The 27375-nt window shown below is 42.0% G+C and overlaps 1 protein-coding gene across 3 annotated transcripts in view; it reads left to right on the plus strand.

The window, feature by feature from the left end:
* MYO16 (myosin XVI) overlaps positions 1-27375 on the plus strand; it is a 394275-nt gene that overhangs the window by 129702 nt on the left and 237198 nt on the right. For all 3 annotated transcript variants that reach the window (XM_054050575.1, XM_054050567.1, XM_009560753.2), the window contains exons 4-5: positions 1659-1802; positions 24666-24774. In XM_054050575.1, coding sequence (XP_053906550.1) covers positions 1659-1802; positions 24666-24774 — 253 coding nt within the window. The remainder of the gene's footprint in view (positions 1-1658; positions 1803-24665; positions 24775-27375) is intronic.

Consider the following 27375-nt stretch of genomic DNA (forward strand, 5'->3'; position numbering starts at 1 on the left):
AATGCATTAAACAAGAAATGAGGAGAAGCAGCAATTAAATTGCTGCTACAAATCTAGTCTCTTTTCAAACTGTTAAGTAATCACAAAAGACTCTACATCTATTATTAATACACAAATTGCTCAGTGACATCTGTCATTTGTTTTGCATGGAAGCTTTCTAGAGAATTTTTAGCTTAACAATGCCTTAAACATGTGATTGATATGAGAATGTTAAAGGATTTTCACAAGACTGAGGGTAACTCTAGGCTTGCTTTATTAACAGTTGGGCCATCACCTCTGAGACTGGCAAAAGCCCATACAAAATCATCAGATATTTATATACATTTTACGATAGGTAATTTTTCTTCGAAAAGTTCTTGTTTTTTCTCTGGGGTGTTTTTCCATAGGCTCTCAGTTCTCTGTTGTTCGTTGTTCTTCTTTGAAGTCACTTTCAGTTCTCTATTGTTCATTGTTCTTCTTTGAAGTTCACCTTGGTGATTCATGTCTCCTGTCTTGTTTCGGTTCTCCCTCAAAAGTGACGCTTTATGTTTCTCAACCAATCATAAAAACCGCTTATCTTCTTTCTTGAAACACTTCCAATTCATAGAATCATAGAATAGTTTCAGCTGGAAGGGACCTTAAAGATCATCATAGTTCCAACACCCCTGCCATAGGCAGGGATGTGTCCCGCTAGATCAGGATGCCCAAGGTCCCATCCAACCTGGCCTTCAACACCTCCAGGGATGGCACAGCCACAACTTCCCTGAGCAACCTCTTCCAGTGCCTCCCCACACTCATAGTGTACAGCATCTTCCTCTCCCCTGTAGCCTAGTACACCCTTAGCGTATCTGTCTGTGAGAGAGAATAGAACAGGAATCAGTCTGGATCTTGGACTGGAAATACGAGTGTACAGGGAGGTATGTATTATTGCTACGCAGTGCATAAAAGACAGAAATTCATGTACATGTGGACATATGTATGTGTGGGTGTACATATAGTTAGATGCCACTGCTCATGATGCGATCATCGTGCACTGATACCTGTGCACTTATTTAGAATGACAGTATTCACAGAATTGCAGAATCGCTAGCTTGGAAAAGACCTCCAGGATCATCGAGTCCAACCATTCCTACCAGCCACTAAACCATGCCCCTGAGCAATTGAACTGAAAGAAAGCCTCACCTTCACTGTCGATTTAGACATAAGGAGGAAATTCTTCACGATGAGCGTGGTGAGGCACTGGAACAAGTTGCCCAGGGAAGTTGTGGCTGCCCCATCCCTGGAGGTGTTGAAGACTAGGTTGGATGTGGCCTTGGGCAGCCTGGTCTGCTGGGAGGTGTCGCTGCCTATGGCAGGGGTGTTGGAACTGGATGATCTTTACAGTCCCTTCCAACCAAAACTATTCTATGATTCTATGATTCTGTAAAGGATTCTATGAATCATATACTTGGAACTTGTGATCTCCACAAAACTATTTCTATAGCTTCATCAGCGGCTGTCCCCTACATACCCAAGAGTTCAACTACAGTGCATCACTGATGATCTCAAAGGTCTTTTCCAACTTAGAGATTCTACGATCTACTCAATTTCAATGTTAAATGGAGCAAAAATTTTATGTTATAAATTCAGTTGTACACCGAGTAAAACCGCTGTCCCTAATCTGCTCTTCTTTCTTCTAGTGCGCCCGCTACGATAATGCATTTGCTGCAGAAATTCTGATAGACAGAGGAGTCAATATAAATCATCAAGATGAGGATTTTTGGACATCGATGCATGTAGCCTGTGCATGTGATAATCCTGATATTGTTCTGCTACTCCTACTCGTAAGTAAAGCAATTAAGTGCATTGTGTGCTTGAAAAAGTGAGGTCTCCAAAGTCACTGCAAGTGTGTCCAGTGTTTGTATTGCTAAATAAACAACTTACATCAGTTGAGAAACTGAGGAACCACTGGTCTCAGCTGCTCCATCGCCTCCCCTCTTAAAGCCTGGTGAGAGCCCAATAAGGGAGATAAAGTAAACAGCCACACATCTCTGCACTTGGGACAGAAAACCCCTGTGCAGTGCTACAGACTTGGGGAAGAATGACTTGAAAGCTGCCTGGCAGAGACAGACCTGGGGGTGTTGGTCGACAGCCAACTGAACATGAGCCAGCAGTATGCTCAGGTAGCCAAGAAGGCCAACAGCATCTTGGCTTGTATCAGAAATGTTGTGGCCAGTGGGAGCAGGGCAGTGACTGTGCCCATGTACTCTGTACTGGTGAGGCTGCACCTCAAATACTGTGTTCAGTTTTGGGGCCCTCACTATAAGAAAGACATTGAGGTGCTGGAGTGTGTCCAGAGAAGAGCAACAAAACTGGTGAAGGAGCTGGAAAACAAGTCTTACGAGGAGTGACTGAGGGAACTGGGGTTGTTTAGCCTAGAGGAGGCTGAGGGGAAACCATATTGCTCTCTACAACTACCTAAAATGAGGTTGTATAGAGGTGGTGTTGGTCTCTTCTCCCAAGTGATAGGTGACAAAACGAGAGGGAATGGCCTTAAGCTGCATCAGGGGAAGTTTAGGCTGGACGTTAGGAAAAGTTTCTTTACAGAAAAGGTTATCAAGCACTGGGAGAGGCTGCCACCACCAGGGAGGTGGTTGAGTTCCTGTCCCTGGAGGTGCTTAAAAGGCGGGTAGATGAGGTGCTTGTGGACATTATGTAGTAGTAGACAGGTACAGTTGGAGTTGATGATCTCTAAGGTCTTTCCCAACTTAATGATTCTAGGATCTCTTATCTTTGAACTAAGGCGACTGTTGAGGTGCAGTATTCTTGCATAGTTTTTCTTCTTTCACAGAATGTTCATGCTTGTGCTGACTGGTCACCCAGGTGTTGATGTTTCAAGGTGTTGATGGCCCAGGTGTTGGTGTTTAAAGTCCTGTGTATGCTGGAGAAGGTGCAATGAATGTGGCAGAGGGCAGTTCTACTGATAATGCATTTACGATGCATTTTCTTACGCTCTATTTATTAAAAATAACACAGCACAATTCTACTGATAATAGTGATGCAAGAAATTATAGATTATACCATACCATGCAATATGAATCATTCATGGGTCATCTATTTTGTTTTGGGCCTGTTGATCATGCTCTGTCACTTCAATGTACTGAAGCTTTTTAGGCTTCCAATGGGAATAGAGTTTAAACATCAATTTCAAGTCTCTCCTATTTCTTCTTTGTGGTCAGGACCTTATATTTCTGATAAGTGCTTAGTCTCAAATGGGATATTTGGATAATTTGCTTTTCTCTTCTATTTGTTTTTTTCTGTTAAGGGCTGAGTTCACAGACAATCTTATCAAAACCTCCTTCTTAAAAGTAATTATTTACTCAATTACACTCAGGATTCATAAAGAACTGTTTGTAGATGTGGTCAAAATGAGGCCAATTTAATATTTATCTCATCACCTTTGACTTTTTGAAACAGAGTTTACCCCATATAATAATAGATAGAGCATTCAGCCTTTGTAGAGAGTGGTTTTGTTTGAACAGGTTGAACGGTTTTTATTTGAACAGTTTGTCCAGGGAGGCTATGGCTGCCCCATCCGTGGAGGTGTTGAAGGCCAGGTTGGATGGGCCCTTGGGCAGCCTGATCTAGTGGGATGTCCCTGCCCACGGCAGGGAGGTTGGAACTGGATGATCTTTAATGTCCCTTCCAACCCAAACTATTCTATGATTCTATATTGTGCTTTTATTGCTAGAATTACAACCTCTAGTTTTACACCAGGACATTAATGCAACTCTTTCTCCTAGTTCATTTTATATTGCTCTTTAAAACAGTTGTGCAGAAACAGTTTACAGTCTGAGTTACGTTTTTTTTTTTGATCTATTTGTATAATTCTAAAATTTGTATTTTTTTAACAGGTTATTGTAAGTAGATCAACAGTTTTTAGTGTATTTACAATGGCGATACTTACAATTTTACCTGTAATTTCAATATTAATTTCAATATTAATTTCAATATTACAGGTAAAATGACGGGAGAAATAGTTTTAAAGACTGTATAATCGATAATCATAGAATCATAGAATAGTTAGGGTTGGAAGGGACCTTAAAGATCATCTAGTTCCAACACCCCTGACATGGGCAGAGACATGCCACTATATCAGGCTGCTCAAAGCCCCATCCAACCTGGCCTTCAACACCTCCAGGGATGGGGCGGCCACAACTTCCCTTGGCAACATGTCTCACCACTCCCATGGTGGAGAAATTCTTCCTAATGTCTAGTCTAAATCTGCCCCTCTCCATTTTGTACCCATTCCTCCTCGTCCTATTACCACGAGCTTTTGTGAATAGCCCCTCTCCAGCTTTCCTGTAGGCCCCCTTCAGGTACTGGAGGGTTGCTGTAAGATCTCTTCTGAGCCTTCTCTTTTCCAGGCTGAACAAGCCCAACTATCTCAGCCTGTCCTCGTAGGGAAGGTGCTCCAGCCCTCCAATTATCTTTGTAGCCCTCCTCTGGGCCCGTTCCAACAGCTCCATGTCCTTCTTACATTGAGGATTCCAGAACTGGACATGGTATTCCAGATGAGGTCTCACAAGAGAGGAATAGAGCGGCAGAATCGCTTCCCTTGAACTGCTGGCCACGCTTCTTTTGATGCAGCCCAAAATACGTTTGGCCTTCTGGGCTGCGAGCGCACATTGCCGGCTCATGTTAAGCTTCTCATCAACCAGCACCCTCAAATCTTTCTCTGCAGGGCTGCTCTCAATCACATCATCCCCCATCGTGTACTGAAAATGGTGATTGCCTTGTCCCAAGTGCAGGACCTTACACTTGGCCTTGTTGAACTTCACCAGGTTCTCAGAGGCCCATAGGTTTTTATTAGGTTTAAACAGAATTTCTTGTGTTTCGGCTTGTTCCTATTTGTCCTTTCACTGAGCAATACTGAGAAGAGCCCACTTCCATCTTCTTTACTCCACTCATCGATTTATACACATTGGTAAGGATCACCTGACCTTTCTCTTCTCAAGACTGAAGAGTCCCAGCTGCCTCAACCTCTCCTTGTATGGCTGATGCTCCAGTCCCTCCACTGACTTTGTAGCCCGTTTGCAGGACTCACTCTAACATGACCATGTCTTCCTTTTCCTAAGGACCCTGTAACTAGGGTCTCACCAGTGGTGGGCTCTCACCACTGGTCTCACTAGGCCTACTGGTAATACAGTCCAAGAAATCTACGGCCCTCCTTACTGCAAGGGCACGCTGTTGGTTCATGCTCTCCTTGTTGTCCTCCAAGTACTAGTCTCAGAAGTATTTTGTGTGGGAAGCCGTCCAGCTAGATGGTGGGGAATACTAAAGAAAAGAGTCTAGGCTGAATTTTGTCCTTCAAAATATTCCCATCTTGTAGGGAAATATCTGTTTCTGCTTGAAGGCAATGGCTGGGAACGCTGCTTTGTTCAGTAGTCTTCAGTAGCAGAGGGGTAATGTGATTTCCTTCAGCACAGTGAGGTAGTAGTATGATTTTGAGTCAATGACTATGCTAACTATAAATAAATGCCATGTAACTGAAAGATATGCTGTGGCTACTGTCTGACCTTTTGTAAGTAGCATGGACTTCACTAAAAACTTTGGAACCAGAAATTACTTTTACTTTGTTCTGTGGTTGCTTCTTCCAGTCTCTAAATTTGGTTTTAACATTGACCTCTATCAGATATTCTCTGGTAATTTCTTAGGGTTCTGATGTCTTCTGAGGCTATACCTGCTCTAGAATCATAGAATGGTTTGGGTTGGAAGGGATATTAAAGAATAATAGAGGACTGTGCAGAGAAGAAGAAATATTTTTAGGTAAGCAATAGGTTTAGGTTGGATATTAGAGGGAATTTCTTTACTGAAAGGGTTGTTAGTTGCCCAGGGACATGATTGAGTCGTTGTCCCTTGAGTCATTTAAAAGATAAGTAGGTGTCATACTTGGTGTAGTGACCAGACTTAACAGGACTGGACTGATACTTGGACTCGATGATCTTAAAGGTCTTTTCCAACTGAAACCATTTCATGATTCTATAATACTTTTTGAACTGTGACAGTAATGCTATCTTTAATAACATCTGACAAAGTGAAGACGAAAATTGAGGTTCGAGGGAAATATTTTTCACAACTCTGAACTGTCTTTGCATTTGATATTAGGAATTACTTTGCCTTGAGGTTGAAGTGTTTCATGGGCCATGCATAATGTGTAGCGTGAGCTTGGATAATGTTAATACAAGCTACAGGCAGCTTCTATTATGCCACAGTTTTTAGTTGGAAGAGCAAATAACACTGCATTTACCCTCATAAATTACTTTTAGATTAATATTTGTTCTGGGTCGCCTTTACAACATAGACAATGCTTGTTATCTGCTTTAAAGAAGTGAGTTAAAAGGTAACAGCATGGTCCTTTAATTGATGAAGACTTATTAAGGCAGCCCAGTTTCTGATTTTATCCCACTTTTAGTGGCCTTCTTGTTTCTCTTGCTGAGACAAGACAGTGATGTATTCATCAGCCTAACTGTGGTAACTCACTATTTTTATCCTCTAGTGGACAGGAAAGACAAAAGTAAAACTTGGTAGCTGAAATGTCTTTCACTGAGACACAGGAGGGGCCGTAGCTGTTTGCAGTGTGATAATTTGCTGTTGTGTCCTCTTGGACAACTATTGGAATTCATGGAATCGTAGAATGGTTTTGGTTGGAAGGGACCTGAAAGATCATCCAGTTCCAAACCCCCTGCCATGGGCACAGACACCTCCCACCAGACCAGATTGCTCCACGACCCATCCAACCTGGTCTTCAACACTTCCAGAAAGGTGGCAGCCACAACTTCCCTGGGCAACCTCTTCCAGTGTCTCACCACCCTCATTGTGAAGAAATTGTAGGCAGTGGTTTTGGAATAAATGCAGAATGAAATGCTTGAAGCTATTTCTTTCTCTCCCGTTATATTACCTAAGGTGTTATAGCTTTCTAGGGACATATTTCTGTCTTCTATATTTGATAGCTGTCAGCTAGGTGGCAGGGGAGTCATTGGACAGTCCAGCCAGGAAATATATCCCATGTCTGCTATAGAGTCAGCCAATGAAGAACTTGCCCCCGAGGCAGCTGTTAGCACATGAAGAAATGTAGAGATCAAGGGTGATCCGTAGAGGTCTGGTTGCCATAGATGCAAATGAGGTGGCAAAAATCAGATTTATCAATCATTGCCTGACTGCATCAGTGTTGGGTGTTTTCCTCTTGGGATTAGAGACTGTTTCTATGTTGTACAAAGCAGGCTCCTATAGCAAGTTGAGGAGAGTGCTGAAGTGTCTCTCATTTAGGAACAAAGATGCGTAGGCTTGTATTTCATTTGTGCCCACGTGAAATCTCTAAAAGCATATGAAAAACAATCAGACTTATTAGAAATATCTGCTCTGTCTTGCCCCAGTGCCTTTTGAAGTTTTGGGACCAGGCACATGGATAGCAGGTTTTTCCAACCGGAGTATGTACTTTTTCCATTGTCTCTGGACATGTTGCAATGTTGTATTTTGCATTACTTTCCTGTACTCACTTTTATATCATAGAATCATGGAATTATGTGGTTGGAAAAGACCTTTGAGTCCAACCATACCTATCCACTACTAAGCCATATCCCTGACCACCTAATCTCCCTGTCCTTTAAATCCGTCCAGGGATGGGGACTCCACCACCTCTCTGGGCAGCCTCTGCTGATGCTTGAGAACCCTTTTGGTGAAGGTATTTTTCCTGATGTCCAATCTGAACCTTCCCTGGTGCAACTTGAGGCCATTCCCTCTTGTCCTATCACCTATCACTTGGAAGAAGAGACCAACGCCCATCTCTCTACAACCTCCTTTCAGGCAGCTGTAGACAGTGATAAGGTCTCCCCTCAGCCTCCTTTCCTACAGGCTAAACAACCCCAGTTCCCTCAGCCGCTCCTCATAAAACTCATAAGATTATGATTGTGTTACAGACTACAGGTTTTCTTTATGACTTGCTGTTACGCTTTAATTTCAGAGCACTTCACGAGTAACTCATCATTGAGCTGTACTGTTTGGCTTACACAAAACAAGTTGATAGATAAAGGTTTTCTGGTCTAATAAATCTTCATTTTTGGTGTGGAGGGTGTTTTGTTTCCCACCTCCCCCATCCCAAACCATCATAGAATCTTTTGATGTCAACTTACCTAAGGCTGAGATCAGCAGAGAAAAAGGAAGTGTGTGAAAATGCATTTTTATAGTGTGATTCACTTAATTTTGCCATCATAGAATGGCTTGATTGGAAAATTCTGCACATTTATTGAATCATAAAATTGCTTGGTTGGGAAAGACCTTTGAGATCATCGATTCCAACTGTACCTGTACACTACTAGACCATATCCCTGAGCACCTCATTCCCCATCTTTTAAATCTTTCCAGGCATGGGGACTCCACCACCTCCCTGGGCAGCCTCTGCCAGTACCTGAGAACCCTTTCAATGAATAAATTCTTCTTGATGTCTCATCCGAACCTCCTCTGGCACAGCCTTTTATTGGCCAGCATGAATGTAATGCTTTCGCCATCTGTAATTCAGATCTTGTCCAATGAAACAAGGAAGGCGGAGATAGTATTCTAGTATTTGGACATCACTTTGGACAGTGGAGATTTATTCTTTCATTGACTGAAGGCATTATTGTAATCAACATGGCAGTTAATTAACTAGAATGATGGATGGCAATACTACATCCTTAGGAAGTTTTACACGTAGATAGAGTAAAATTAGGGAGTAGAAAAATATTCTTAATATATTCTTTTTACTTGCGTTGCTAAAAAACCAAATGTTACTACTGTCTGCCAACCAATTAAATGTGGTACATCGTGTGCTTTTTGGAGCCTAGAATTGAAACACAAAATGCAGTTCTGGCAGAGAAGAGTACAAATATAATTGTTAAAAAAATTGTGGCTAAATATTTTTTCTCTTTTATTCTCTTTTTAAGAACTTAAGAAAAATCTGTGCTTAGCATAGTGCAGAAGGCAGTTATGCCCTAATCATTCATTAGATTTCAATCCCCCGCAGTAGATGAGTAGTATTAATTTTACTGAGTATTTGAACAGTAGAATATTAACCACTGTATCTGTAGTGCGGATTTGCTGATCCACCTCTATGAAATTATTTATGCCATGAAAATAAACAATATGACATGATGTGTCCCTGCCCATTGCAGAGGGATTGGACTGGATGATCTTTAAGGTCCCTTCCAACCCAAACTATTCTATGATTATATGACACTAACGAAACATTAAAAATCAAATAGGAGGAATATAAAGAATACCAGATACTTAATGAAGTTTTAAATATGCTTTGTCCTTTGAAGAGAAGACCTTTATATATTATTACTTAATATTTCTTTGGTTCAAGGTATATTTTTTTTACAGAAATGATAGTAGCTCAGTATAGACCTCTCAGTATTTCATAGAATCATAGAATGGTTTGAGTTGGAAGGGACCTTCAAGGTCATCCAGTTCCAGCACCCCTGTGATGAGCACGGACACCTCCCACCAGGCCAGGCTGCCCAAGGCCCCATCCAACCTGGCCTTGAACACTTCCAGGGATGGGGCATCCACAACTTCCCTGGGCAACCTGTGCCAATGTCTCACCACTGTCAACATCAAGAATTTCTTCCTAATATCTGATCTAAATCTTTCCCCTTCCAATTTAAAGCCGTTCCCCTTGTCCTATCGCTCCATGTGCCTGGAAAAAAGTCCTTCCCCAGCTTACTTGTAGCCCCCTTCAGGTACTGGAAGGCAGCTCTAAGATCTCTGCTGAGATCTGTTCTGTAGGCTGAATGACCTCACCTCTCTCACCCTGTCCTCCTAGCAGAAGTGCTTCAGGCCTTGGATTACCTTCATGGACCTCCTCTGGACCCATTCCAACAGTGATGCATCCATAATCTAAAATCCCTTATCCAAAATCTGATATAATTTTACTGGAAAAGAACTTCTGGAACAGATTTAGTGGCATGAGTAGAAAAGAAGCCTTAAGGGACTGTAATTTTCTTCTCACCTTCCCTTTACACTTGGTATGGTGTGTATCTGAAGTCATGTGATCAGACAGAAGTTGCATAGTTATTTTGCCCTTGTTCTTTGCAGATGTATGAGACTATTTTAGCAAGCAGAGATGAATGATCAAAATGCCGTTATCTTTAGAATTTAATGAAAGATCTTTATCTTTCATAGTTTCAGAAACAATTAAAGGAGAATAACTCATCGCTTCCTCGAAGAAAGTAATTCTGCCCTCCCACTCAGTCTTGTTCAATATGACTTCCTCCTTTAAATAAATATAGGAGGAAGTGGGAAAAGGGAGAGAATGAAAAGCAGCTAGAGGTTGGGAGGGTACAGTGGATACCAGTTTAAAGTACAAAGGAATGCATGCTCACAGCCCAGAAGGCCAACTGTATCCTGGGCTGCATCAAAAGAAGTGCAGCCAGCAGGGCGAGGGAGGTGATTCTCCCTCCCAATAGTCCGCTCTCATGAGATTCCACCTGGAGTATTGTGTCCAGTTCTAGAATCCCCAACAGAAGAAGGATATGGAGCTGTTGGAACGGGTTCAGAGGAGAGCCACGAAGGTGATCAGAGAGCTGGAGAACCTCTGCCATGAGGCCAGGCTGGGAGAGTTGGGATTGTTCAGCCTGGAGAAGAAAATGCTGCTTGGAGGCCTTAGAGTGACTTTCCAGTACCTGAAGGGGCCTCTAAGAAAGCTGTAGAGGGACTTTTTACAAGAGCATGAAGTGATAGGACGAGGGGGAATAGCTTTAAATTGGAAAGGGGAAGATTTATCTTAGCCGTTCTCAATGATGAGGGTGGTGAGACACTAGAACATGTTGCCCAGGGAAGTTGTGGCTGCCCCATCCCTGGAAGTGTTGAAGACCAGGTTAGATGGGGCCTTGAGCAGCCTGGTCTGGTGGGAGGTGTCCCCGTCCATGGAAGGTGGTTTGGAGCTGGATGTGCTTTAAGGTCCCTCTGAACCAAAACCATTCTATGATTCTATAGGGGGACTGAAAGGCAGTTATACATACTTGGTTGTTGCAAGAAACTTTAAATAGAAGGTTATTATAGGAAAGCTGTGGGTATCTGTTTGTTACTCACAGTTTGCAGAGACTGGTGAATGTGTGATGAGTGTAGGAGAGACCTTCCAGACTAGTGGCTCGCATCCTTTCATTGTTGCCGACTGAGCTGAGATAGAATGAATCTCGGTGAAGGCTATTAATGAATTGCTGAACACCAGATGACAACACTTGGGGAAACTGTAGAAATATTAGTTTTTCTCCTCTAAGACTGGGAAAAAGGGATGAAGCTAGTGAGGCAGCACTAAAGGTGGTCCACGGGGAGGTAGCAACAGAGGCTTCACTGGGTACAGCAGCTTTGGAAAGCATTTTGTCTTTCAGTGCTATCATGAGAGTAGTGAGATAACCTAGTAAAGAAATGAGGATTACATGAAGAGAAAAGAAGCATTGGAAACTTCACTTGACAGAAGAAATAACCAGTGAAGTAGAATCCGCAGTTCACTGTACAAATAAACATAGAATCATAGAATAGTTATGGTTGGAAGGGACCTTAAAGATCATCTAGTTCCAACACCCCAGCGATAGGCAGGGATGTGTTCCACTAGATCAGGCTGCCCAAGGTCCCATCCAACCCGGCCTTCAACACCTCCAGAGGTGGCACAGCCACAACTTCCCTTGGCAACGTGTTCCAGTGTCTCACCACTCTCATGGTGAAGAAATTCTTCCTAATGTATAGTCTAAATTTGCCCCTCTCCAGTTTATACCCATTGCCTCTTGTCCTATCACTACAAACCTTTGTAAGCAGTCCCTCCCCAGATTTCTTGTAGGCCCCCTTCAGGTACTGGAAGGTCTCTCTAAGGTCTTCTCAGAGCCTTCTCTTCTCCAGGCTGAACAACCCCAACTCTCTCAGCCTGTCCTCCTATGGGAGGTGCTCCAGCCCTCTGATCATCCTTATCAGCCCCCCTCTGGACTCATTACCATGGGATAAATCAAAGTCTTTTTATGCAGGAAATCGTCACAGAAAGTAAAACCTGTCTTCTGATATAAGGCAGTGATTTTGTCTGAAGAGTCTGTACATGCATATTGGATGGCTAGAAATCACAAAGAACTCTGTGAACAGTGGTGGGAGAATTGGATCTTTCTGGCCCAGACCTAACAAAGAAAAGTACTGCTTGCTAAGAGAAGCGTGATGAACTGTAGGAACTGGCTAACTGTGTATGTTTTCACAGAATCACCAGGTTGGAAAGCACCCACTGGATCATCGAGTCCAACCATTCCTAACACTCCCTAAACCATGTCCCTAAGCACTTCATCCACCCTTTCCTTAAACACCTCCAGGGAAGGTGACTCGACCACCTCCCTGCGCAGCTGTTCCAGTGCCCAATGACTCTTTCTGTGAAGAATTTTTTTCTGATATCCAACCTGAACCTCCCCTGGCGGAGCTTCAGGCCATTCCCTCTTGTCCTGTCCTCTGTCACTTGGGAGAAGAGGCCAGCTCCCTCCTCTCCACAACCTCCTTTCAGGTAGTTGTAGAGAGTAATAAGGTCTCCCCTCAGCCTCCTCTTCTCCAGGCTAAACAACCCCAGCTCTCTCAGCCGCTCCTTGTAAGACTTGTTCTCCAGCCCTCTCACCAGCTTCGTTGCTCTTCTCTGGACACGCTCCAGAGCCTCAACATCCTTCTTGTGGTGAGGGGCCCAGAACTGAACACAGTATTCGAGGTGCGGTCTCACCAGTGCCGAGTACAGAGGGAGAATAACCTCCCTGGACCTGCTGGTGACCCCATTTCTGATACAAGCCAAGATTCCATTGGCCTTCTTGGCCACCTGGGCACACTGCTGGCTCATATTCAGTCGGCTGTCAACCAGCACCCCCAGGTCCTTCTCCTCCGTGCAGCTCTCCAGCCACTCTTCCCCCGGTCTGTAGCACTGCATAGGGTTGTTGTGCCCCAAGTGCAGGACCTGGCATTTTCATATAATCAAAGAAAATTTGGCATGGAGTCTGTATTTTTCTCATAGTTATTTTCAGATACTGGAGTCCCACACAGCAAGTTACTAATTTTAATGGCTTGATTTTTTTGATGTAGTGTTATAGCATGGAATCATAGAATGGTTTGTGTTGGAAGGGATCTTGACGATCATGCAGTTCCAACCCCTCGTATCTGCTGCACTACATCCATTGCCCAAGAACAAGAAAATAATGGGATAATCTGCTTGTCTGGCAAGTTCTCTGGTTACACACTGGTGTTTTAAAAAACTACTTCGTCTGTGTTAAAATGGTCTCAAGCTGTACCAGGGAAGGTTCACATTAGACGTCAGGAAACATTTCTTCACTGACAGAGTTCTCAGGCACCGACAGAGGCTGCCCAGGGAGGTGGTTGAGTCCCCAACTCTGGATTTATTTAAAAGACAGGTAGATGAAGTGCTTAGGGATATGCTTTAGTAGTAGATGGGTACAGCTGGGCTTGATGATCTCAAAGGTCTTTTCCAACTAAGCAATTCTGTGATTCTATGAAGATGACTGGCATACTAAACTTCCTAAATATATTTGGTATTCCATGGGATGACTTGTTTGTAGAGTGCGTAGATTTAATTACTAACCAGCAGGACGGTGTCACCCTGAGAGCAAATTAAGCATCTCTACAATCCCTTCCCTCTATGCTGGGGATGTGTTGATGTTATCAATCAAAACAACGAACCAGTCTCATAACGAAAATGTAATTTATCTGAAATAAATTAGCGGGTTTGTACTCTCAGCTCCTTGCCTGAAATGATTCCATTTATCTTTGCAGAAGCTGTGCACTGTACACAGCTATCATTTATTATTTATGATTGAATCTCTTGCTTTTTCTGCCAGGGACATAGAGTACAGTTTTCTTTATTTTTACTGTACATGTATGTACATTGATGTAGAGTTTGACTTTTTCTACGCTTTAGTAAAATGATAATAGCTAATGTCACGCCTGAAATCGTGCTATTTATCCCTACGTGCCATTTGAAGAGAAATATTTACCTATATATCTATTTCTGTGTGTGTACAGTCTCAAGATGCGCTGGAGCAAAAATCAGAACATTGAGCATCTGTGTTTTCCAAGTTGCATAAATACGGTCATGGATGTGACAGTGTGCGTAGATGGGAAGAAAAGACTAGGTTTGCATGCAGAGGGAGTAAGGAGAAGACTATCACGTTAAACAGATCTTCAGTTTGGCTCGAGTTAAATTTTCCACCATTTATGTTATTTAAATTAAGTCGAGAAGCTGCCAGCTCCTTAAAATCAGCTTCCAGTTTTTAGTGAGCCATCAAAATCACCTTCCTTTCTCTATTGCACTATGTGGGGTTTTTTTTTTTGGTTTTATCTGCCTTCAAGAGTAGTGGGTCAGGGTCAAAAACTCTGCTAGGCAGAACTTTCCTCAGCTGTTTTGTTTGGAACGTGTCTTGTATATGTATTTACCAAGGCCAAGTGCTGCATCCTACACTTGGGATATAACTCCATGCAGTGCTCCCGGCTTGGGGAAGAGTGGCTGGAAAGCTGCCTGGCAGAGAAGGTTGTGGGTTTGTTGGTTGACTTAGGCTGAACATGAGCCTGCAGTGGCCCAAGTGGCCAAGGAAGCCAGTGGCATCTTGGCCTTTATCAGGCACAACGTGGCCAGGAGGACCAGGGGTGTGATTGTGCCCTTGGACTCGGCACTGGTGAGGCCACACCTCAAATCCTGGGTTTGGTTTTGGGCCCCTCACTATGAGGAAGACATTGAGGGGCTGGAGTGTGTCCAGAGAAGGGCAATGAAACTGGTGAAGGGGTTGAAGTACAAGTCGTATGAGGAGCAGCCAAGGGACCTGGGGTTGTTTAGTCAGGAGAAAAGGAGGCTGAGGGGAGACCTTATCACTGTCTACAACTGCCTGAAAGGAGTTGTAGCGAGGTGGTTGTTGGTCTGTTCACCCATGTGACAGGTGATAGGATGAGAGGAAATGGCCTTAAGTTGCACTACGGGAGGTTCAAATTTGGACATCAGGAAAATTTATTCACCAAAAGGTTTCTCAGGCACTGACAGAGGCTGCCCAGGGAGGTAATTGAGTCCCCATCCCTGGGGGTATTTGAAGACAGGTAGATGAGGTTCTTAGGGATCTGGTTTAGTAGTGAGCAGGTACAGTTGGACTTAATGATCTCAAAGGTCTTTTCCAACCAAGTGATTCTATGATTCTGTCTATGTGTATGTACAGTTACTTCCTTCCATTTCTATACATGCAAATATAAACACACGCACAGTTAGACCGTAATAAAAAAGCTATTAGTAAAAGGTAATACTTGCTGTCCTGTTTTCCTGTTTATCCCCTGCTCTTAACAGTTCTAGAGTTGATAGTCAGAGTATGCTTCCTATCTCCTGATTGCTTACAATAAAATTGTGCCTAACCAGCTATTCAGTGTTGTACATAAATGACAGTTTTTACTAAGCCCAGGGAGTGATCTTTTTATTTCCTAAAATATGAGATGTGGTTGACCTTATGTAATTACAAGCTTTATTAATGCTTATGATGTGACTTTTAACTCTAACCGTAGTGTGGGATTTAAAGACTTTTTGACAAGGAGTTCCAAAGGCTCACTCCTTGCTGTGTGAAGGAGAATTTCCTTCAATTTGTTCTAAAAAGAAAAAGCACTAATTTCATCAAGTAACCTTTTGTTGAAGTATTATGAGACAGGGACATTTTTCTGTATGCCTGTCATAATTTTTAATGATTACAATTAAAATGAAAATGAAAAGAAAGTCTGCTCCTCTACTGTTATCACAGGCATTCAGTGCTTGAATAATTTCACTGTTTTCATAAGCTCTGCTACACTTGGGAAGTGTGCAAGTCCCATGTGCACAAGCAGATGGGGAAATTTTAGTCTTTAGTCATCAATGTTCTTTGAAGGTTCCCTTCTAATTCCCTTTTCTTGCCAAATAATTTGAGAGCTGGCAATATCGAGTCAAATACCCATCTTTGTGTACTTCAACCACCCTTTTTGTTGACCTCTTTCTGATATTTTGCGGTCTCGCTGCAGTGTCTTAAAAATAGAAGTGAATGCTGTTCTCAGCAAAGAGAACTTTTCTTTGTGATATAGTGTCACACAAATAGAGTCATAGAATGGTTTTGGTTCAGAGGGACCTTAAAGTCCATCCAGTTCCAAACCCCCTTCCATGGGCGGGGTCACCTCCCACAAGACCAGGCTGCTCAAGGCCCCATTCAACCTGGTCTTCAACACTTCCAGGGATGGGTCAGCCACAACTTCCCTGGGCAACCTGTGCCAGAGCCTCACCACTCTCATGGTCAAGAATTTCTTCCTAATGTCTAATCTAAGTCTTCCACCTCCAACTTAAAGCCATTCCCCCTCATCCAAATACTCCATGCCCTTGTAAATGTCCCTCCCCAGCTTTCTTGGAAGCCCCTTCTGGTACTGGAAGGCTGCTTTAAGATGTCTGTGGAGCCTTCTCTTCTCCAGACTGAACAATCCCACCTCTCTCAGCCTGTCCTCATATTAGAGGTGCTACAGTCCTCAGCTGATTTTCACGGCCTCCTCTGAACCCATTCCAACTGTACCGTATCCTTCTTCTTTTGGGGATTCCAGAACTGGACACAATACTTCAGGTGGGGTCTCATGAGAGCAGAGTGGAGGGGCAGAATCCCCTCCCTCGCCCTGCTGGCCACGCTTCTTTTGATGCAGGTAGTGTTGGCTTTCTGGGCTGAGAGCACACATTGCCAGCTCATCGCGAGGTTGTCATCAATCAGCACTCCAGGTCCTTCTTTTCAGCACTGCTCTCAATCACATCATCCCCCATCCTGTATTGAAACCGTGGATTGACCTGGCCCAGGTGTAGGACCTTGCACTTGTCTTTGTTGGACCTCAGGGTGGTTCATACAGGTCCACTTCTTCAGCCTGTCCAGATCCCTCTGGATGACATTCCGTCCTTCTGGTGCGACAACTGCACCACTCAGCTTGTTGTCATCTGCAGACTCGCTGAGACCTTATCACTGTCTACAACTGCCTGAAAGGAGGTTGTAGCAAGGTGGGTGTTTGTCTCTTCTCCCAAGTGACAGGTGATAGGATGAGAGGAAATTACCTCAAGTTGCATCAGGGCAGGTTCAGATTGGACATTACATATAACTTCTTCACCAAAAGGGTTCTCAGGCACTGGCAGACGCTGCCCAAGGCGGTGGTTGAGTCTCCACCCTTGGAGGTATTTGCGAAATGGTTAGATGAGGTGCTCGGGGGTCAGATTTGGTAGTGGACAGGTGCAGTTTGACTCAATGATCTCAAAAGTCTTTTCTAACCAAGCGATTCTATGATTCTTATAAATTTAAAACCAGAAGTGATTACGTATAAAGACCACATACCAAGGCTGATACAATTAGTGTTCAAATTGTATGGACTGAATTTGATCACGCATTGGAGCTAAAGATTTTGGTTATGTTAAAAATGATTAGTTGGAGTTGTTGGAAAAAATGCAGAATGAAGCGTGGAAGGAAGGAAACAGAAATGGCTATAAAAAAATAATGCTTTCCTTCCAATTTCTAATAAAACTAACTTTATGCTTCTGCATGGCTTCAGAGGTTTAGGTGGGAAAAGAGAGGAAATAAAAATCATCCCGTGAGGTAAAGCTAAGTCAAGGAAAACAGACTTGATTTAACTTAGAAATTAAGACCTTAAATTCTGAGAAAGCTTGGTGATGTATGCTAGGAATCAGAATGTGAAGAACAACCATGGAAGCTGTCTTACCAACTAATTAAGATCCAATGTATGCATTTAGAATTAATAAAATGTTCCCAAATCCTCATGAATGTTATATCACTATGGCTTGGCGATAGTGGCAACTTGAGAAATGTGTGTTATTTTTTTGATTTGATAGCTTCTGAGTTCATAGATTTTAACTTTTCATCTCCTAACTGTATGCTTAGTTGTATTTTACTCTGAAAGATGTTATTGAAACCATACTCTGCTTCTGCGGTGTTATCAGAAATGTTCAGTACTGGAACTGAGTGGGATTTTATTTTCCTTCACATGCCTTCCAGCTGATGGGTGGAATTTAAGTCCCCATGGTGCACAAACAGATGGGAAAATATTGGTCTTTAGTTTGCAGTCATCAGTGTTAATTCTTTTATCTTCTGAATGCATTAGTCAAACAGACTATGCCTGTCAAGCAATCTGTAATATGTACCGTGACAATCTTTTTTTTCTTTAACTCTACTGAAAATCTCTTCTGTGAACTGATCTTGCCTACATTCTAGTAGTTTAAAGCGAAAAAAATGCCTTTTTTTCATGGATTAAATAATTATCAAAATGCTTGTGGGAATTTGATGATTTTAAAGTAGTATTTTTATTATTTGTGTGATGTAATTCAACAATGAAGATGCACATTTTCATATATGATTGGATAGTAGTGTAGGCAGTGGTGATCTTGTATGTTTACGTCTAAGTGATGCTTTTTATTAACAACCACTGTATTGGCATATTTCTTTATCCTTTCTTAACCAACGTGTCACAGAGGTTAAGATGTCTGGGATTTTTGAAACACCATACCATTCCTTATGAATGTTGACATGTGTCCATAAATCCAAGTTTCTACATAATAACAAAAAAGCCTGTTTTGACCAAGAGTTACATTGTACATTGCAGTTTTGGTGTTCGTTTCTGCAACATGGAAACCAGAAGTGCTGTGAATTAGAATCATAAAATCATAGAAGCATGGAATCACAGAATCAGAGATTGGGTTGGGTTGGAAGGGACCTTAAAGATCATCCAGTTCCAACTGCCCTGCCATGAGCAGGGACAACTCCCACTAGACCAGGATGCTCAGGGCCCCATCCAACCTGGCCTTTTACACTTCCAGGGAGGAGGATCCACAACTTCCCTGGACAACCTGTTCCAGTGCTTCATCACCCTCATCATGAAGAATTTCTTCCTAATGTCTAATCTAAATCCTCCCCCTTCCAATTTAAAGCCATTCCCTCTTCGTCCTATCACTCCAGGCCCTTGTAAAAAGTCCCTCCCCAGCTTTCTTAGAGGCCCCTTTCAGGTACTAGAAGGCCATTCTGAGATCTCCACTTAAGGAACTTGCATCCATGTAGCAGCTGTAATGCTTTACTTACACAAGGATGAGTGAATTCCCAACTTCTCTGACTGGTCTAGCAAGTAACTATGAGGGAAAAAAATAATAAGTAGTAATGGTGTAGCATAAATTTATATTAATACAGATATATATGTTTTGGCAATTAAGTAAGTGTATATGCATAAAATTTTCAGCACTGGGTTGTCTCCTAATTTCCTTTAAATTGTCTTCTTAGAGATATGCAATCTCTCTTCTTCAGTTTATTTTATGTACCTGGAGGGGATTTACTCAGTTCTGAATTCAGCTTTGGTTCTACAGGCTTTGTTGTTACAGACATAAGGGATTGAGCTTTGTGTCTGTGTTTTTATGATGTGGGATCAGGCGTGTTGAAAATGAACGCAAACCTTTGCTTCTACCGCAAACTGAGCTCATCCAGATGGCAGACAGTTCCTCCTTCTTGTGTAAGAATAGTTTCGGTAACGTGACAGGCATGAGTTTATAGACAGGAACAACTCCTACAGAGATTAAAGCCCTGAAACAGAACAAAGATTGCCGACAGCTGATCAGTGGTATCTTTCCTCTGTGAGAGGTGGGATCTCTTGCTTCAAATAAGCGTCAAGTTGACTCAAGGTTATGGAAGAACTACTTTATCTGGTGCACTGGGCCAGCCCAGTTTCCAGACTGTGCAAGTCCTTTTAAAAGGAAGTGAGAGGTTTTTCCATTTGTATTAAGAGAGAGTTTGTTTTCTTGAATATCCCTAGCATGATGCCCTACTATGGAGGAAATCAGCCCAGCAGGAGGTTTTGTTCCCTTCATTTTCTCTGTAGCTACACAAGCCTGTGTAAGACACGCGTAGAACGTTTGTTAGTGTATCAAAGTCCAAGCATGACAGATGCAGTCAGACCTTTTTAGTTGTTATTTTGATTTGTGACCTACAGATTTTACTTCTGAATTCCTGTGTGGAGCTTGGGTTATGTGTACAGATTATTTGTTAAGAAACATTCTGGAAAGGAGGGAAGAAATTATTTTCAGTTTAGAAATTTGTGCTTGATGAGACTGGTATTTGATTTTTTTCAATACTTTTTAGCTTTGAAGTGATTTTACTGTCTGCAATGGACTGTAACGGAACTTACATGTATTTATAGATGACTAATAAATATTTGGGTCTTCTCTCTTCTCTTCTCTTCTCTTCTCTTCTCTTCTCTTCTCTTCTCTTCTCTTCTCTTCTCTTCTCTTCTCTTCTCTTCTCTTCTCTTCTCTTCTCTTCTCTTCTCTTCTCTTCTCTTCTCTTCTCTTCTCTTCTCTTCTCTTCTCTTCTCTTCTCTTCTCTTCTCTTCTCTTCTCTTCTCTTCTCTTCTCTTCTCTTCTCTTCCCCATCAAGACCAGGGAAAGGAAGATGAGACTGAAAACTTAGAAATAGATGAGCTACAGAGTAGACTCCTAGTCCTGAATCCACTCAGGGGATTGCTGATGTTTCTGAAGATCTTAATCTGTGCTGTCATGGGGAAAGGGCTTCCTTAAAAATTGGAGTGGAAAAAATTAAAATCAAAGTGTTAAGACTGCAATCAGCAATCTGAGAGGCAGTATCTAGAGTTCTCTACACCAAAAGAGAAATTAAAAGTAGTAACTCAGCTTGTGTGTGTCAGTTTGCTTCTTAGTAAGCAGGTAAATCTGGATTACGATAGGAACAGATCGGGGAACTGCCAACAGAGAATCTATAACTGTAATCACTAAAAACCTCACTTGTTTTTTCCCAGCTCTTCTAGTAACTAAGTTGTTATTTCCTGCCTACAGAAAATCTGTTGTTGAAATGATTTGGAAGGAAATAATGCTTTTGAACTGAGTGCAGCTGCTCAACCTCATTTAATCTTTTATTTCATTGTCTGTGGTTTGCTAATGTGGAGGAGTCTTTGCTTTTATATGAGCCCTTCCGTAAGAACTTTAGCATTGTGAATTTGTGAAAAGTGAGATCCAGTGCTAACGACCTCCCATACGAGGGTAGGTTGAGAGAGTTGGGGTTATTCAGGCTAGAGAAGAGAAAGCTCCAAGGAGACCTTATAAGTGACCTTCCAGTACCTGAAGAGCCTCCAAGAAAGCTGTGGAGGTACTGTTTGCAAAAGTTTGTAGTGATAGGATGGCGGGCAATGGCTTTAAACTGGAGAGGAGCAGATTTAGACTAGACATAAGGAGGAATTTCTTCACGATGAGAGTGGTGAGGCACTGGAACAGGTTGCTTAGGGAAGTTGTGGCTGCCCCATCCCTGGAGGTGTTGAAGGCCAGGTTGGATGGGCCTTGGGCAGCCTGATCCAGTGGGAAGTGTCCCTGCCCATGGCAGGGGATTGGAACTAAATGATTGTTAAGGTCCCTTCCAACCATAACTATTCTATGATTCTAAGTTCACAGATGATACAAAATTGAAAGGCAGTATGATACACCATACTAAAAATGCTTATTATTAAAAACCACAAAATATTTCTTTTGAAGGAAGATACTGTTTTTAAATATGCCCCCTTGTACAGAACTGCTTCTTTGCCTGAATTCTGAGAGCTGCTTCTAACTCTGCTGCCAAAGCTTTTATCAAACTTGACCTTCTGTTTAGGAGCAGCTCACTGCGAACATTTCTTAAGTAATGAATTGATGTAGAACTACTCAATAAAAATTACTTGGTGCTGAGTGCTTCCATGTTACAGCCATCGTTCAATGACATTAAATCTTAGAGAAGTAATGAAAACTGTAGTGCCAGCAAGTTAATTATCCTCTTTTTCCTGAATTTAATATGTCAAAGGTCTTTTGGTTCCTTAACTCAATAAGGAAGAAGAAGTATGTAGGTTTGTTTTATTACTGTCCTCCTGACCTCCTTTTGACATTGCCTGAAGATTATTTATATGTGGGGCAAGATAGGTATTTTCAAGAGTTTGTGCTTTTTTTATTGTTTGTAAATCAACTAGAGATGAAAATATGTTGCTTCCTTCATTTACACCATACCCAAGAAGCTTTTCATTAGCAAGCAAAACCAAAAAAATAATGCTTCCTACAAATGGAACAAATTCAATAAATAGTTGTTAAACCATCTTGAAATGATATTATGATCTGCAAATCCATCCATTATTTGATTTTTAATCATCTTTTGAATTTTTCCTGGCAGGACACAAGCAGAAATTTATTTTCATGGCACTATAATTAGTATAACATTTTATACCTTATAAGTCTGTTTCCCTACAAGTCTCTTTCCATTATTTTTCACTACTCATGAGAGTCAACTCCTCTCATCTAATGTAATTTATGAGAAGATATGTATACAGTCATAGAATCATGTAATCATAGAGTGTTTGGGTTGGAAGGGACCTTAAAGATCATCCAGTTCCAACCCCCTGCCGTGGGCAGGGACACCGCCCACTAGATCAGACTACTCAGTGCCCCATCCAACCTGGCGTGGAACACCTCTACGGATGGGGCAGCCACAAAATCCCTGGACAATCTGGGCCAATGTCTCAGCACTGTCAGCATCAAGAATTTCTTTCTAATGTCTGATCTAAATCTTCACCCTTTCCAATTTAAAGCCATTCCCCCTCATCCAGTCACTCTATGGCCTTGTAAAAAGTTCCTCCCAAGCTTTCTTGGAGGCCCCTTCAGGTACTGGAAGGCAGCTCTAAGGTCTCCCTGCAACCTTCTAATCTCCAGGCTGAACAACCCCAATTCTTTCACACTGTCCTCATAACAGAGTTGTGGCAGCCCTCTGGTCATCTTTGTGGCCTTCTCTGGACCCATTCCAGCCATTCCATATCCTTTTTTATGCTGGCAATTCCAGAAATGAACACAATGCTCCAGGTGGGATCTCATGAAAATGGAGTAGAGGGGCAGAATCTCCTTCCTCGCCCTTCTGGCCACGCTCCTTTTGATGTAGCCCAGGATATGGTTGGCCTTTTGGTCTGTGAGTGCACATAGCCTGGTCAATTCGAGCTTCTCATCAATCAGCACCCCTAAGTTCTTCTCCGCTGGGCTGCTCTCAATCACATCATCCCCCGTCCTGTATTGACACTGTGGATTGCGCCATCTCCAGGTGCAGGACCTTGCACTTTCCATTGTTGAACCCCATGGGCTGCACGTAATGAAAAATCCTGTCTAAGGTTCCCTTTGCAGTCAGTGCAGTAAGACAAGTGCTAGAAGAAAGGAACACAACAAGACAGATTATTTTGCTGCATAGGATGTGGTCATCTAGGATATCTGAGGCCCTTGAGATAGCAGAGGTGAGTCGTTCTTTGACGCCTGTAGCCTCGTCCTCACTATGATGTGAACCCAGGAGATTATCTATAGTAGCAGCCCAGCTTTAACACCTTCAGTTGGATGACCTGAAGCCCACACGAATTTGCTAGTTTTTCATGTCATAATTCACTCTGAGCTCACAGCTGAGCCCACTACAAGTTTTTCTTTGATATAGTACTTACAGAGCAAGCTCTTGAAAGAAGCAGTCGTACCTTCTGTTGATAGTTCCTTCTTATAATAGACCTTTGCTGCTGTGGTTTTAAGAAAGGATGACCTTGATACTCCTCATTTTGATTAGCTGAACTTTTTATCATACAAGCTGCTAAGAAAAGTAATTAAAGTTACCAGAGGTCACTCTCATTTCATAATTCCTTACAGTTAAAAGCCATAGAGAGACACTTGAAATGAATTAAAGTTACAGCCTCTTAAAGATAAGCGACGTTTCAGTGTAATGTAAACTTTTATGTCCACAAGACGTTTGTAATATTTTCAAGGATAAGATGAGAGCTTTCTTATTTAAAAAAAAAAAAGGCCCTTCATAGTGCAAACTCTTGCGCTAACAAAATTTAATATAAATAACACACAAGGTTTCTAATTGTGCTGGTGTTTTCAAGCTTCTCATGAATGTATTTCCATACCCTTTCCTTCCCTGCAATGGCTCCTTTTAGTTGTTTGTCCTTTTTATTGAATTTTGAATGAAACTTTTAGAAATGTCAGGTTGGCTCCTTGAGGGACTACTGCTGAAATCATCAAGCTCTGTTTTCTAGCCTCCAGTTGGTGACAAATGGTGATTTTATTTAGCAAGGGATGGTTCTCTTTGAGGTTGGATTGATGGATGAGGCCATAAGAGGTTGGGCTGGCTGACAAGGTTATCCCTACCAGCTGTCCATCCATCCCTACTGCATGAGTGTCTGTGCCGCTTGTCAGTCAGCGTTTGAACCACTGCTGTTTACTGTGGAGTGTTTTACGGCACTGTAATCAGTGACAGCTTACTTGACTTTAAAATGCTGTGCTGCAAATCGCGGTGGTTCCAAAACTCACTCATGAGCAGCTGAGACATCTGTGGAGTGAAGGCAGGCTGGACAGCTAGGGTGGCAACAGCGTCAGCTGTCCTAGGCAAAATCAGCCCTTTTTGATATTCAAGAATCCTTTATTTTGCCTTTACTTTTTTTTGTGTGGTTTGGTTTGTTTCAGGTTCTAATCAGCCTGCTGTCTAAAAAAAAAAAAACCCAACTTTTTTGGAATGGGATAAGAATCCTGGTAGTGTTTTGAGATTTCACTCGAATAATCCTAAACCGTTTTTCGTTCTTGTCTGTAGGCTGGAGCAAATGTGCTGCTGCAAGATGTGAATGGAAACATTGCACTTGATTATGCCATAGAAGGGACTGAATCTAGCAGCATCCTTCTGATGTACTTGGAAGAAAATGGTAAGCTTTTGGAATGTTTTTATTGAAAAAGACATAAAAATGAAAATTATGAATATTGGACTGATGTAAGTCAACACTGAAGCCAGTGCAGCTATATTGATTTGGAGATGAAGGGCAGGAAGATGATTTGGGTTCACAAAGGTTTTCAGTGCATTGAGAGAAAGACCTGGGGGTGTTGGTCGGCAGTCAAATGAACCTGAGCCAGCAGTGTGCTCAGGTGGCCAAGAAGGCCAATAGCATCTTGGCTTGTATCAGAAATGGTGTGGCCAGCGGGTCCAGGGAACTGATTATGTCCTTGTACTCTGCACTGGTGAGGTCGCACCTCTAATCCTGTGTTCAGTTTTGGGCCCCTCACTATAAAGAAGGACATTGAGGTCGTGGTGCACAGCCAGAGAAGAGGAATGAAGCTGGTGAAGGGGCTGGAGAACAAGTCTTACAAGGAGCAACTGAAGGAACTGGGGTTGTTTAGCCTTGAGAAAAGGAAGGTGAAGAGAGACGTTATTGCTCTCTACAACTACCTGAAAGGAGGTTGTAGAGAGGTGGTCGTTGGTCTCTTCTCCGAAGTGATAGGACAAGAGGGAATGGCCTTAAGCTGCTTTAGGGGAAGTTTGAATTGGACATTAGGAAAAATTTCTTCACAGAAAGGGTTCTCAGGCACTGGCAGAGGCTTCCCAGGAAGATGGTGGAGTCCCCATCCCTGGAGGTGTTTAAAAGGTGGGTAGATGAGGTGCTTGGAGAGGTAGTGGAGAGGTATGATTGGAGTCAATGATCTCAAAGGTCTTTGCCAACCTAGAGATACTATGAGATTGGAACAACTGTGAAGGTTAGTGGCAGAGGCCATTGTCAGATCTGCTTTTGCCCATTCACATGGCGATGCCAGTATGTGAATTCAAAGCAGAAAAACTGCGGTAATGCAGAAGCTTTTAAAGCAACAAGTTTAACAGTGTGAGGGCGAGGTTTTGTGTTTTGTTTCATTTCACTTGTGAATAATGTGTAGCCTCAGAGTCTATTTTTCCCTGTGACAGACTGTTAAGCAAATAAAGCTCTGCGAATCATCAGAATGGAAATGTATATTCAAAAATATTAGTATTGAGGTTTTTTTTTTGTATTGAGAAAATACTGTAGCTAGGTATCTGTTACGAAGCATGCTTAAAATGTTATAAATGACATAACCTGTATTGAAAAAATGGTTTATTATTCACCAGTTCCAAATTTAGATAAGGATTCTGAAGTGCGATTGCCAGCATTGCTTTTGAATATAATAGGTTGTGTTAACGATGTGTGTGGCTCATCATAACACCGAAGAAAACGCATTAAGTAGAAATAACGAACAATACTGTAAAAATGTGTAGTTTCAATGTTTCCTCAAAGTAAGGAATCTGGTTTGACATAATCTAAGTTAAGTTATGTCCTGCTAATGAGCACTTAAAAGAGAAGTTAACTTAGATTGGCAAGGAAATCACACTTAGTGAACACTTCCAGGGAAGGGGCAGCCACAACTTCCCTGGGCAACATGTCCCAGGGCCTCACCAACCTCGTAATCAAGAATTTCCTCCTAATAACCAATCTAAATCTTCCCCCTTTCAATTTAAAGCCATCCTTCCTCATCCTATCATTTCATGCCTTTATAAAAAGCACCTCCCCAGCTTTTTTGTAGTACTTTTTCTTTCTTTGTGCCTGGCAATGTCTTCACAGCTCATGGACTCTGGTTTTAGATTTTTCTAATGGTAAGACAGGTATTATCTCCTGAAAACCTGATTGCCTTGCAAAATGCAGATATTTGCAGTTTAAATACTCTGAATACTTTGGTTGATGTGGTATTTAACATGGAGTCTACATATATGTAGCATACAACAAGATTAAAAGGCTTACTTGCAATTAATACAGATCTATCAAAAAATGCTAACAAGAAAACAAGCTATAAATTTACTTTGATAAAACAAAGGAAGATTGGAACAAGTATCTTTGATGCTACAGAAAACTTTGTTAATCAGGCACATCAAAGTTCTTAGAATTTTTATGTGTTTGTAATGTCTTACAGATTTCAGCACTGTTGTAGTTCACTGTCTTTGTTGAATTGCTTTATAGATCTTCATGAAGTTCCTCTTTGTTGTCAATGATAGCCTAATTTACTCTGTGGAAGGCAGGAGAACAACAGCCTTAGATGCGTTTAAGGATTTATATATTCTGAAATATTTTTGCTTATTTCCTGATGTTAGTTCTTTGAGTCGTGTTTGGAGATAATCTGTTTGGGCACGGGAGAATCGTAAGTGCAAAGTAAAGTTAATCCTCTAGCAACTACCTGAAAGCTTTAAATGGCTATAAATAGAAGGCTTTAAATTGGAAGGGAGAACGTTTACATTAGGCATACGGAAAAAATTCTTGATGATGAGGGTGGTGAGGCACTGGCACTGGTTTCCCAGGGAGGTTGTGGATGCCCCGTTCCCGGAAGCGTTGAAGGCCAAGTTGGATGGAGCCTTGAGCAGCCTGGTCCAGTGGGAGGTGTCCTTGCCCATGGCAGGGGTGTTGGAACTGGATGATCTGTAAGGCTTCTTCCAACCCAAATCATTCTATGATTTTATGACTTTATTTGGAAAGATT

This window comes from Cuculus canorus, chromosome 1, assembly GCF_017976375.1.
Source record: "Cuculus canorus isolate bCucCan1 chromosome 1, bCucCan1.pri, whole genome shotgun sequence".
Lineage (NCBI taxonomy): Eukaryota > Metazoa > Chordata > Aves > Cuculiformes > Cuculidae > Cuculus > Cuculus canorus.